The sequence below is a fragment of the Oncorhynchus clarkii genome, chromosome 23 (genome assembly GCF_045791955.1).
Source record: "Oncorhynchus clarkii lewisi isolate Uvic-CL-2024 chromosome 23, UVic_Ocla_1.0, whole genome shotgun sequence".
Taxonomy (NCBI): Eukaryota; Metazoa; Chordata; class Actinopteri; order Salmoniformes; family Salmonidae; genus Oncorhynchus; species Oncorhynchus clarkii.
Genome location: NC_092169.1, coordinates 12,978,865 through 12,991,424, shown reverse-complemented (window position 1 = coordinate 12,991,424; position 12,560 = coordinate 12,978,865). Strand labels below are relative to the sequence as shown.

General features: G+C 40.3%; 1 protein-coding gene across 1 annotated transcript in view; it reads right to left on the bottom strand.

The window, feature by feature from the left end:
• Window positions 1-12,560, bottom strand: part of LOC139381349 (protocadherin-15-like) — a 216,073-nt gene that overhangs the window by 158,079 nt on the left and 45,434 nt on the right. The window contains exons 5-8 of the mRNA XM_071124806.1: window positions 11,920-12,075; window positions 10,033-10,152; window positions 9,814-9,924; window positions 1,077-1,247 (exon numbers count right to left, since the gene is read on the bottom strand). Coding sequence (XP_070980907.1) covers window positions 1,077-1,247; window positions 9,814-9,924; window positions 10,033-10,152; window positions 11,920-12,075 — 558 coding nt within the window. The remainder of the gene's footprint in view (window positions 1-1,076; window positions 1,248-9,813; window positions 9,925-10,032; window positions 10,153-11,919; window positions 12,076-12,560) is intronic.

Below are 12,560 nucleotides of genomic sequence, written 5' to 3'. Positions count from 1 at the left end.
GATTAGATCCGTCATTGTATACCCAAAATGTCATTTGCTGAAGGCCAGTCTGATCCTGGAAAAAGCCACTTTACAAGACGCAACGTCACTTTTTAAAATTACAAAAGTTGCCTATAAACTTTTACAAATCACTTCAAACGACTATTCTAAACCAACTTTAGGTATTAATAAACGTTAATAATCGATCAAATTGATCATGGGGCGATCTGTATTCGATAGCAGCAAGTCTTGAAATCATCGTCCATTTTTTTTACTTTCATCATTTCCTGGGTGCACCTCAAGACAGGAAGTGCCTATACGTCATCCCACCAAGAATAAATGTGCTAAGAAATGCCAGTATTGGCAACATCGTGTGGAAGCTGTAGGCGTTGTAAACGGAACGGATCTATTTTCGCCTTAGACAATTCAAAGACTGGCGGATTAATTTTTTTTGTGTGTTTTCCCTGGGATTTTTACTCCTAAACACGCTCTGTTATAGCCACAGACATTTTACCAGTTTTAGAGACTTCAGAGTGTTTTCTATACACACATACTTATCATATGCATGTACTATATTCCTGGCATGAGTAGCAGGACTTTGAAATGTTGCGCGATTTTTAACAAAAAGCTGCGAAAATTCGCAGCATCCTTAAAAGAGAATAATGGGCAAATATTGAACTCATTTAGGTTCGCCATGACAAAGGGGTTGAATACTTATTGACTGAAGACATTTCAGATTTTCATTTTTAATTAATTAGTAAACATTTCTAAAAACGTAATTCCACTTTCAAATTATGTGGTATTGTATGTATTCCAGTGACACAAAATATGAATTTAAAATATGAATATTAAAATATACATTTTAAATTCAGGCTTCTAAAAGTCAAGGGGTATGAATACTTCCTGAAGGCACTATAAGATCCCAAGTAAAACTTTAGTGGCTCATCATATCTGTCTGTTGCAGGGTTTTGCCTACGGTAAAACACAGGAGATGAGAGGTTGCTGTTGCACACAAACACACACTTGCACTCAATCACTTCCCGTTCCCCTACACATGCACAAAGCCTACAGTACACCCCTCACAGTGTAGTTCATACCGGTTGGGTGAACTCTGGTATGGTGATGCGGTAGGTGAGGGGGTTGCAGTCACGGGTGTTATTGACCAAGACACAGGGCAGGAACATAGGCCCCAGGTCATCTCCATCCAGAACGTCTATGGTCAGCGTGGTCGTAGTAGTCCGCCTGTTGGCATTGTACAGAGCACGGTCCTATCGGATGGAAGTCAACATCGTTACTTACCAAAGCCATGAATGAACAACACTTTAAAATATAATCATTATAAATTAATCAATCAATCATGAGACCTATTTCTCTTTTCAATTCCATGATCAACTTCATAAACTTACTGAACATTTAGTTTGATAAATACATTTCATCATCACTCTACCTCTACTTCAAATATCAATTGTAACAACCCCTCTAATTTCCTACATCTTTACCATCTTAAGACACTCAGAGATATTCGACATATACCCTTACTCAAGGCATCAGATTCTAGAAAGCATTGTGTACAGTTACCTTTTTCAAGGACAACAATATACAGACAGTACACAAACGCACATGCACACGAGAAATTATAAAAGTAATTGCAGTATGTCTATGTTCTTGCAATTTCCTTCTCCCAATACTCTCTGAGCAGCACTTCACATTGTCACAATAATTGAACCCTGACATAAGCAGCAGAGGTCCAATTAATGCAATGTCCTGCCATGCAGCTAACACAGACATATGGAAATGTCTGCTCTACCCAAAATTACAACCAAGTAATTGCAGCATTACCACAAAAATGGAAGAGGCAAGTAGAAGGGGAAAAAGGTAAGGAACTTGTATGTCGGCCCTGTATTAAAGAACATAAATGGTTAAAGAAAAGTGTGATAAATAAAAACATATAACAATTTCATTTAAGGACCAATAAACTGGCAGCTGTGCCATATAAATTGCAAAATAGTTGGGAAGAGATTTTCGATGTACCCAATCCATGGCACATGGTTTATGAATTGATACGCAAAACAACGCCGGATTCAAAACTTCTAATTTTTAATTTAAATTACTATACAAAATTCTTGCAACTAATAGAATGTTATATATATGGGGGATACAATCTTCCCAGCTCTGCAGATTCTGCTGTGAGGAGGCATTTATTTTGGTATTGTCCATATGTAGCTCATTTTTGGTCACAGGTCCAGGAATGGCTGAAGAATTGCAACATTTGCCTAGAACTAATGCTACAGATAGCAATACTGGGTGATTTGAAAAGCCATAGTCAATCAATCAATAATATAATAATTATTTTAGCAAAAATGTTTATTTTTAATTTACAATCTGTAGAAGCTATGAGAATAGAAAGGTTCAAATATTTTGTGAAGCATCACACCACAGTTGAAAAATATATGGCAAATAGAAATCCGAAATGGATGATGTTAAGAGATAGATGGGAGGGGTTGAATGGAGCTGAAGGGTGGGACTAATAACAAGATACTGTAAACAATGTAAAACATACGGGAACTTTTGTGAAATAGCACAGTTACATTTTGGAATCAAACTGGATGGACATCAGAAATAGAGGAAGGACTAAGAACAAACAAGAGGGAACTATTGTAAAGTAGACTGTGTCTGTAAAATGTGTATAAGATGTGTAAATTGAAGGTAAAAGCCAAAGTGTTTTTTAGTTTACTCTATATAGGTATATGTATGTATATATGTGTATATGTATGCATGCGTGTATGGGATATATATTTACCCCAAAAATATATGGGGGATTGGAAATGATGCAGAACAATTACATTGACGGAAGCAACATTATTTCCGCAATACTAAGCTGATCCACCCCTTAGAAAAATAAGAAAAAAAACATGCCATGTCCTTCTCCCTCTAAACTCTTCTGACATTGGTAAAGGTAAGATGAAATCTCTGGGAGCAGCTTAGGCCCCTGTCATCCATATTTACTGGGGAAATAAAGCAAATAAATCCCTTTCCTCTGTTCCTCTTAATATTAGTGTCTGTCTCTGTGACATTCTGTCTTCTCCCTATCTCAATCCCCCTTTCCTGTCTTCATTTTCTTCTTCTTCTCCTGTGTAATCATACTGTCAAAATCAAATCAAATTTTATTTGTCACATGCGCCGAATACAAAGGGTGTAGACCTTACAGTGAAATGCTTACTTACAAGCCCTTAACCAACAATGCAGTTTTATGAAATACCTGAAAAAAGTAAGATAAAAATAACAAGTAATTTAAAAACAGCAGTAAAAATAACAATAGTGGGGCTACATACAGGGGACAACAGATCATAGTCAATGTGCGGGGGCACCGGTGTCGAGGTAATTGAGGTAATATTTACGTAGGTAAAGTTATTAAAGTGACTATGCATAGAAAATAACAGAGAATAGCAGCAGCGTACGTTGTCTGGGTTGACATTTGATTAGATGTTCAGGAATCTTATGGCTTGGGGTAGAAGATGTTTAGAGGCCTTTTCGACACAGACTTTGCGTTCTGGTACCGCTTGCCGTGCGGGAGCAGAGGTACCGCTTGCCGTGCGGGAGCAACAGTCTATGACTAGGGTGGCTGGAGTCTTTGACAATTTTTAGGGCCTTCCTCTAACACCGCCTGGTATAGAGGTCTTGGATGGCAGGAAGCTTGGCCCTCTGTGATGTATTGGGCCTTACGCACTACCATCTGTAGTGCCTTGCGGTCGGAGGCTGAGCAGTTGCCATACCAGACAGTGATGCAACCTGTCAGGATGCTCTTGATGGTACAGCTGTACAAAACCTTGTGAGGATCCGAGGACCCATGCCTTAATATTTTCAGTCTCCTTAGGGGGAATAGGTTTTGTCGTGCCCTCTTCACAGCTGTCTTGGTGTGCTTGGACTATGTTCGTTTGTTGGTGATGTGGACGCCAAGGAACTTGAAGTTCTCAACCTGCTCCACCACAGCCCTGTCGATAAGAATGGGGGTGTGCTGGGTCCTCCTTTTCCTGTAGTCCACAATCATCTCCTTTGTCTTGATCACGTTGAGGGAGAGGTTGTTGTCCATACACCATACGGTCAGGTCTCTGACCTTCTACCTATAGGCTGTCTCATCGTTGTCAGTGATCAGGCCTACCACTGTTGTGTCATCTGCAAACTTAATGATGGTGTTGGAGTCATGCCTGGCTGTGCAGTTATGAGTGAACAGGGAGTACTTGAGGGGACTGAGCTCGCACCCCTGACGTGGCCCAAGTGTTGAGGATCAGCGGGGCAGATGTGTTGTTACCTACCCTTACCACCTGGGGGCGGCCCGTCAGGAAGTCCAGGATCCAGTTGCAGAGGGAGGTGTTTAGTCCCAGGGTCCCTAGCTTAGTGATGGGAACTATGGTGAGGGCACTATGGTGTTGAATGCTGAGCTGTAGTCAATGAATAGCATCTCACATAGGTGTTAATTTTGTCCGGGTGGGAAAGGGAAGTGTGAAGTGCAATAGAGATTGCATCATCTGTGGATCTGCTGGGGGGGAATGCAAATTGGAGTTGGTCTAGTTTCTGGGATAATGATGTTGATAATGATCACAGGTAGCATAACAGTGTCCGATTCATAATCCTTGTCAGGGACTCTTCACGGCTACTGACCAGGAGAAATAGGCACGGCCTACAACCTTTATTTAACTGGACAAGTCAGTTAAGAACAAATTCTTATTTATAATGATGGCCTACTCCGGCAAAACCTGGACGATGCTAGGCCAATTGTGCGCAGCACAATGCATGAATAGGGGCTGAACCTGTTTTTAATTCTTGTTTTCTTTACGGGGCATGTTTGTTAAGAATACCACTGAAAATATAAAAAAGAAGGTCCAATTTACAGAGGCCAGGTCATGAAGGAAGGCTTGCTCATTAATATTTTTTAGTACGCATCTTTGACAAATCTGGACAGGTCGTTTCACTGAGCAGCCATTACGAACACAGGCTATAAAACAGTGATCACTAAGGTCATTACAGAAAACACCAGACTGATACCTATCAGGATTATTTGCGAGGATAACATCAAGGAGTAGCCTTTAGTTGTTTGGAGTCATACCTTGTGGGACTGGTAATAAGTCCCATAGCTTTAGGACTTGGTCAGGTGGTTTAAGCATCTCCCATTTTAGGTCACCTAGCAGGACACATTCAGACTTAGTGTAAGGGGCCAGGAGAGAGTTTAGGGCAGTTGGGGTACAGGTCAGTTCTGATGGTGGATGATAACACCCAGCAACAGTCAACAAAAAAAAAAATTGAAAGTTGAATGCTTAAAACCACAGACTTGGTGGAGACAACCAAGCACTAAAGGTGTTCCTTGGTAAAGATTGCCACTCCACCACCTTTGGAAGATCTGCTTTGTCGAAAAATATTATAACCAGAAAGGTTAACATTAGTGTTCAAAAAACTCTTTCTTCACGTCTCAGTAATGACCAACACATCTGGATTGGAACTATGAACCCACACTTTCAATTTATACATTTTAGGTATGTTGACGTCCGGATGAAAAGCGTTCCCAAAGTAAACTGCCTGTTACTCAGGCCCAGAAGCTAGGATATTCATATAATTGGTATATTTGGATAGAAAACACTCTAAAGTTTCTAAAACTTTAAAAAATAATGTCTGTGAGTATAACAGAACTGATATGGCAGGCAAAACCCGAGGACAAACCATAAAAAAAGAAAATCAGCCTACCACTGTTTCCAATGGCTTTCATGTTTATTAGGAGGCCAAAACCTCCCAGATTGCAGTTCTGGGCTTCCACCAGATGTCAACAGTCTTTAGAAAGAGTTTCAGGCTTGTTTTTGGAAAAATTAGCAAGAAATTGTAGTTTTTCTAAGTGGCTCCCATTTTGGCTGTGCGTGGATGAGAACGTGTTCTTGTTGTTTATCTCCGGTAAAGACAATAACGATTCCCCGTCTTAAATTGTATCATTTATTTATGTATTAGGTTACCTTAGGTTTGATAATAAATGTTGTTTGATTTGTTTGGATAAGTTTATTGGTAACGTTTGGGATTCATTTTGTATGCATTTTGAAGGAGTGAAACCGGTGGATTATTGAATGAAGCGCGCCAGCTAAACTGAGTTTTTGGGGATACAAAGAAGGACATTATCGAACAAAAGGACCATTTGTGATGTAGCTGGGACCTTTGAGTGCCAACAGAAGAAGATCTTCAAAGCTAAGGCATTTATTATATCTCTATTTCTGACTTTTGTGGCGCACCTGCCTGGTATTTTTGAAATCTGACACAGCGGCTGGATTAACAAGAAGTTCAGCTTTATTTTGATGTATAACACATGTATTGTCATGAATGTTAAATATTTATATTTCTGTCATTTGAATTTCGCGCTCTGCAATTTCACCAGATGTTGTCGAGGTGGGTCACTAGTGGAATGCCTGCGCTACAAAGGTTAATGTGCAGAAAACCCAGGTTTTTATGAGAGCAGAATTCAGTGAAGCATATAGCATAGCACAAGTCAGAATTGGGGCTAGCAACCATAGATGGGCCAGGGTGTACATGCACATGTCCAGATATCATCAGCAGTAACACAATCAGGGAACAGCAGACGACAGGGAGAACTCTGCAGTGTTCATTTATGACATTTGAATGTGCATTAGATGGCAACAAGATCATATTGTACAGCAATTCCATCAGGTTAAAATAATACAAAAGCCGGCGAAAGGTGGTTAGATGAAGATTGGAGGACAAGTGTCCGTGGAACCAATAGAGACTCAGACTCTCGAGTGTGGGAACAAACATAGTCTGTCCCACGGTCGGGTAAACAAGCAAGTTCATAGTCAACAAATCCCACAGGAGTCATGAGGCAAATAGCATAAAGCACAATAAAAAAATATGACGATTTGGGGCTAGCCATTGCAAGTTCAGAGTCACTCGCCCCAACAGTGAGTGTGTGCTGGAGGCGAGCGAAAGCTTAGGAGAGAGGGGGGTGTGTGGCGGGGTTACCTGTACCAAACAGGGGGAGACAGGCCAGGGCAGACGGTGAACAAATCGCCAGGTGGAATCCAAGCAGCAAAGCAGCAGGCAACGGGAGAAGGTGTCACACCCACTTGGGAGAAGATTTACTTATTGAATTAATTGAATTGTAATTTATCTTTCTTCTTGGCTTTAAAATAAGCTTCAGATTAAATATTACTCACTCAGTGCCAGGTTGAATGGTGTTTGCTGGTCATTGGTTTGCCAGAGCATTTGCTATATAGACCTTGGAAATAAGAATCTTTGGTAGTAGGAATCCTTCCAGGTTATTTTGTCCAAAATCAAGTTGTAGGTTTGAAGTTTTGATTTGGAGTGAAGGTTATGCTGTGGAGGGTAGTATCCTTTATATGTCCTTTGGAAACATCAAGTTCATCTAACACTAAATCAATTTTTTAAAAACATGCTGAAAAAATGTGGGAGCCCATCTGCTCATGATTTCTCTATCTCTCAAGGCTTGACGTGACATTATGACACCAGGCATAGTAAATTCGATCAGACGTATCCCATCAAAGGGATGCTGACTAAAAGGGGGTTAGATCTGAAGTCAGTGGTCTCCATCACCACAGATGGAGCTCCAGCCATGATAGGAAGAGGGAGGGGACTGGTTGCACGTTTGAAAGAGGACCACCCTGACCTGAAATCATATCTCTCCTGTGTCTTGGGAAATAGTATTCTGAGGTCATGAAAACAATGATGAAACTGATTAACTTTTTGAGAGCAACACAGCCTGTTACGAGGCATTCTGAGGCATACTACTGCACAACAGATGGCTCAACAAAGGCATGCTTTAGGGCCATATAGGAGGAAATCAAAGCTTTCTTATCAGAGCAAAATAGTGACTAGGCAACTCAGTTTTCTGAGTTTTTGGAAGATGAGTAGAAGATGGAAACAGTTGTATTTTTGACATACATTGCATCACGCCTTAATCAACTGAATGTTAAGCTGCAGAGACGGGACAACACAGTGTGTGATATGACAGCAGTCCAGGCTTTACAGAAGAAATGTGAGGTTTTCAAGAAGGATCTCCAGGGAGAACTTGTCCACTTCCCCAATCTTCTGGTGTAAGCACAGGGAGACAAAGATGTCTCCAACCATGATGATTTCACCCAGAAGCTGATCGATAACTTCAAGGCTCGCTTTGATAACTTCACTGTTGGAAGAGAACTGCTGCTGCTCATCCAGAACCTCTTCTTGGTCATAAACATGACAAAGTTGTCAAAAGAAGCAAAACAGATCTTCAGATTGGTAGATTTTGCATCACTGCAAATGGAGTTGATTGAGCTGCAAGAAAATGTGGGTTTGAAGGAGCAGGCTGGTGATTGTGACCCTGTCACTTTCTGGGGGAAGATGGTGCCTGCAACTCCGTGTGCCTTTTCTAGAACACGACATAGCTTTAGATGGTAACACTGGATAACTGCCTTCACTTGTCTCAGTGTTGAGTTCCATCTTGTGTTGACAGTGGCAGGGATGCCTCTTTCCCCAAATTCAGCCTCAAACACGTATTTCAATGTTGTGCTTGTATGCAGCAGTGAGCTGATTTTTGATAACTTTGAAATAGAAAGAGTTATCATTTTTGCTTCTTTCAAGCCATCTCCCACTGCAAGTGCAGTGTTTTTGATTCTAAAATCATCATATTTGTGACTCAAGTCCAAGTCATGTGACTCGAGTCCACACCTCTGACTTACAGTATATGTTAAACTAGTCTATGTATAATACAGCCATAATGTATATCTTCTTATGCCATTATTTAACTGTCTACTTTAATTAAATGCTCTGTTTACTCATTGCTGTGTATCTTTGTTTCCTCTGTAGAACCATAAACGTTTAAAACATTAGATTAAGGCCAGCAATGTACAACCATCAAAATAGTCTAATAACTCACAAGCAAGTATAATTATGCCACTTTTATTCCATAACTAGACATATTTGTCTGTCAAGCAATTCATTCAAAACAGTCAAATAATCAAAGCTTCTAGAGGCTGATGATTTAATTTATGGATAAACAGTTTGCAAAAGATGTACTATAATTGCCAACGAGAAATCATCTTCTTCCAATTGCGTACATTTTCCGTAATAACAGATAGCTAACTAGTAAGGTTTTGTTTTGTCTGGTGATGGCAAACTTAAAGAAGCATCCACCAATCTAAGTAACGATTACTAATTTACCCAATCTAAACGATTTGGACAAAAAGAGGTCCATAAAACAGGGGTATTTAACTACTATTTGAGAAGGCCCAGTCACTCAAAATTCCTAGGTGGCAAAGGTTCGGATGGATATTGTCATTCATTGGTGTAGTAGCAAACCCCCACGTCGTGACACCATGTTTTATGTATGTTTATAGAGGGCCACATGGGCACATAATCTGGCCATGTTAACTACAAGATTTAGATAGCTGGTTGGCATAACTTACCTACCTAGCTAACATGGGCTAGTTGTTCAACTGGACACTTCTGACAGGTTCATTATATAAGAGGAAAACTGTCCATGCACCACCAAATTTTGTGCATTCTACTATTACAACTCTTAATTTAACAGCGTTACATTAAAAGCCTGACAGAGTGTTTTGCAAAACACCAATCCATTACCTTAGCCAGGGCAAAGAAAAGTAAACTCTTTCAGAATATTATTCAATCAAGCTTTACACTGTCAATACCAAGTAAAATCTTTACAAAAAACAATTTCAAGAGGATCAATTTGATTCATTCATATGCAATATGCACAAACACACAGTCATACGCCTACACACTTCTGGCATCTACACACAAACAAACAAAGGAAATAGCAAAGTGTCTCACGTTGGCTTGAACAATGACCAGGTAGCGTGTTCTCTCTTCGTAGTTTAGTCTCTCAGCCAGAACAATGTACCCAGAGAGAGTATTCCCTACAACCACAGTTTCATTAGACACCTGATAGAGAGAGAGAGAGAGAGTGTTCACTCATAGTTTTCATTAACAACATACATTGTTCTACTTAAATAAGTCAGTCTTCAGTAAGAAAGCATTACATCCACGTACTGGGTCATTGGGGTTGTACTGGATGCCATATTCTATCTGTCCGTTAGGCCCATCATCGATGTCTGTGGCTCCATTGTCTTCACCAAAGCCTGTGAATATGATGGTCCCGGCAGGAGTGAGCTGGAGGCAGAGATAGAGGGAGCAAACCGTCATCAGGCATGTCACTCTGTCAGGACATTGTAACAACTCTATCTCACAGAAATGACTGACCCCTCCCAAGGTCACAAGGACACAGTGTGTCTTCAATAGAAGATGGCCAAATACTGCCCGAAGTGTGAGAAATTGAGACCTTTGTCGTTATGCTATAGAAAGAGTGAATGAATTAACTGATTTGAAATGAAAACATTGTCATCAGCAGCCATGAATGTGTGTTTCTCTGGGGGTCTCTGCACCCAACTGACAGCCATAACAACCACTCAGAGAGATGCTGAAGAGAAAGGGGCCTCGAGGGGAGTTCAGCTCAGTTCAGGAGCGGTTTGACAGCAGCGGAGTCTGACTCATAGCTGTTCAGGGAGTAGTGTTTCCTGGAATAACACACACTCATTGTGAAATACATAAAACACAGGAAGTGTCAACAAAGTAGACATCAGTCATGGTTGTCTACTCTAGACAACACAATGTCTGACTCTGAGCCTCTTGATAGGTGTCATGTCAAAATCTGGTTTTGATAGCTGAAATAATAAGACATCTCAAATGTCTAGTGTCATTAATGTAATGTAGTTGTACAGGGATGGCATTTTGGAAAAGAGACAAACAGAAATAACTAGATATTTTGTCAGTGACACTCAATATAAAATTACTTCTATTTCCCTTTGACAGCTGGGGTCTATGACGGAGGAGAACCATGGTAATTTCAGAATGATTTATACAGGATCTGCAAAAGTAGGAGATTAAAATCAATCTTCAAAGGAGTATGCAAATATCCACATAATTTGCTTGTTTGTTCATTTCTGCAGACCTTTTTGGTCAAAATAATCCTAATAACTTATGCTGAAAATAGTACTGCAAAATGCAACCAAAAGTCAATTTGTATAGGTGTAGATATAGGTGCGGATATCACTGACTGATTTTGATGAGACAGATTTTAAATTTCTAAACACAGTGATGCCTAACACAAAATAACATTTGATATTCCACTGTGCTCTCTGTCTGGAATGGTAACAAAAGTATTGACTCACACAGCTATCACTTTGTCTTAAATCAAATAGAAAAACACACACACACACGCATTTACATGCATGCGCATGTACAAGCACACACACATACTGAGCTGATGCTGTTAGTCAAAAGCATCATTGTTGAGCTTGCGGGTGCACACAGGGAATATGACATCTATAGCACGCAGAGCACACAGACAGGATCCCCATGATTCACTGGGAACATGCAAACTAGTGTGCCACTGAGCAATTTAATGCACTAGAGAATGAACAGATATTCTGAAGATCTGAGGATCAGCTATTGTTCTATTATCCTGGGAACCTTCTGCTTAACATGCGTATAATAGCTGTTGTCATGTATTACTCTGTCTCCGTGCTGAAGGCATATCAACAAAATAGAAATACAGAATCCCCCTGTTGCTACAGAGTAGTCTACACTCTATTTCACTGTGCCAACATCACAAATGCTTTGACTGTTTAATCAGGTAGGTCCTTCATTTAAATGATCACCAAACCTGGGCCATTCTTTGTATTTCAAAGAATGAAGTGTGAATCTACTACAGTAGGAGTCCCTTTCTGTAAGTCATCTGGGCTTTGTTGACTGCTGGAATGGTCATGATGACTTTCAAACCTCATTTGAGGAATCAGGTTGTGACTTACCCTGGGGATAAAGAAATGCTCACTAAAGAAAAAAGCAATAATTGTTGTAGTAACTCACGCTTTCGCTCACCTCGTTGACGGCTACATAGTAGCGCTGCTGTTGAAAGCGAGGCGTGTTGTCGTTTTTGTCCCTGATTACAATGCGGACCTCGTGGAGAATCACTGTCCCAACCAGCTCATTTGTGCACTGGACCTTCACCACGACGGTAGAGATATATGAGGGGGGCTAAAGGCAAGAAAGAAAGAGAGAAAGGGAGAAAAGGAGGAACTGTAAATCAACCAATTCATCAATCAATAAAACGATCAATAAACTCTGGATTATGTAATCACTGTAGAAAAATACATTGGCACACTGCTCCAAAGCCCTTTACCTCAGTAGATCCAAAACCCACAAACAAGTCTACACGTTTTGGAATGGCCTTGTCAAGTCCAGACCTAATCCCAATTGAGATGTTGTGGCAGGACTTGAAATGAGCAGTTGATGCTTGAAAATAAATGTCACTGAGTTAAAGCAGTTCTGCATGGAAGAGTGGACCAACATTCCTCCACAGTGATGTGAGAGACTGATCAACAACTGCAGGAAGTGTTTGGATGGTGTCATTACAGCTAAAGGGCTCCCAACCAGTTATTGAGAGTATACTTTTTTACACAGGGACATTGGGTGTAGCATAACTTTGTTTATGAAATAAATGAAATAAGTATGTCATTGTT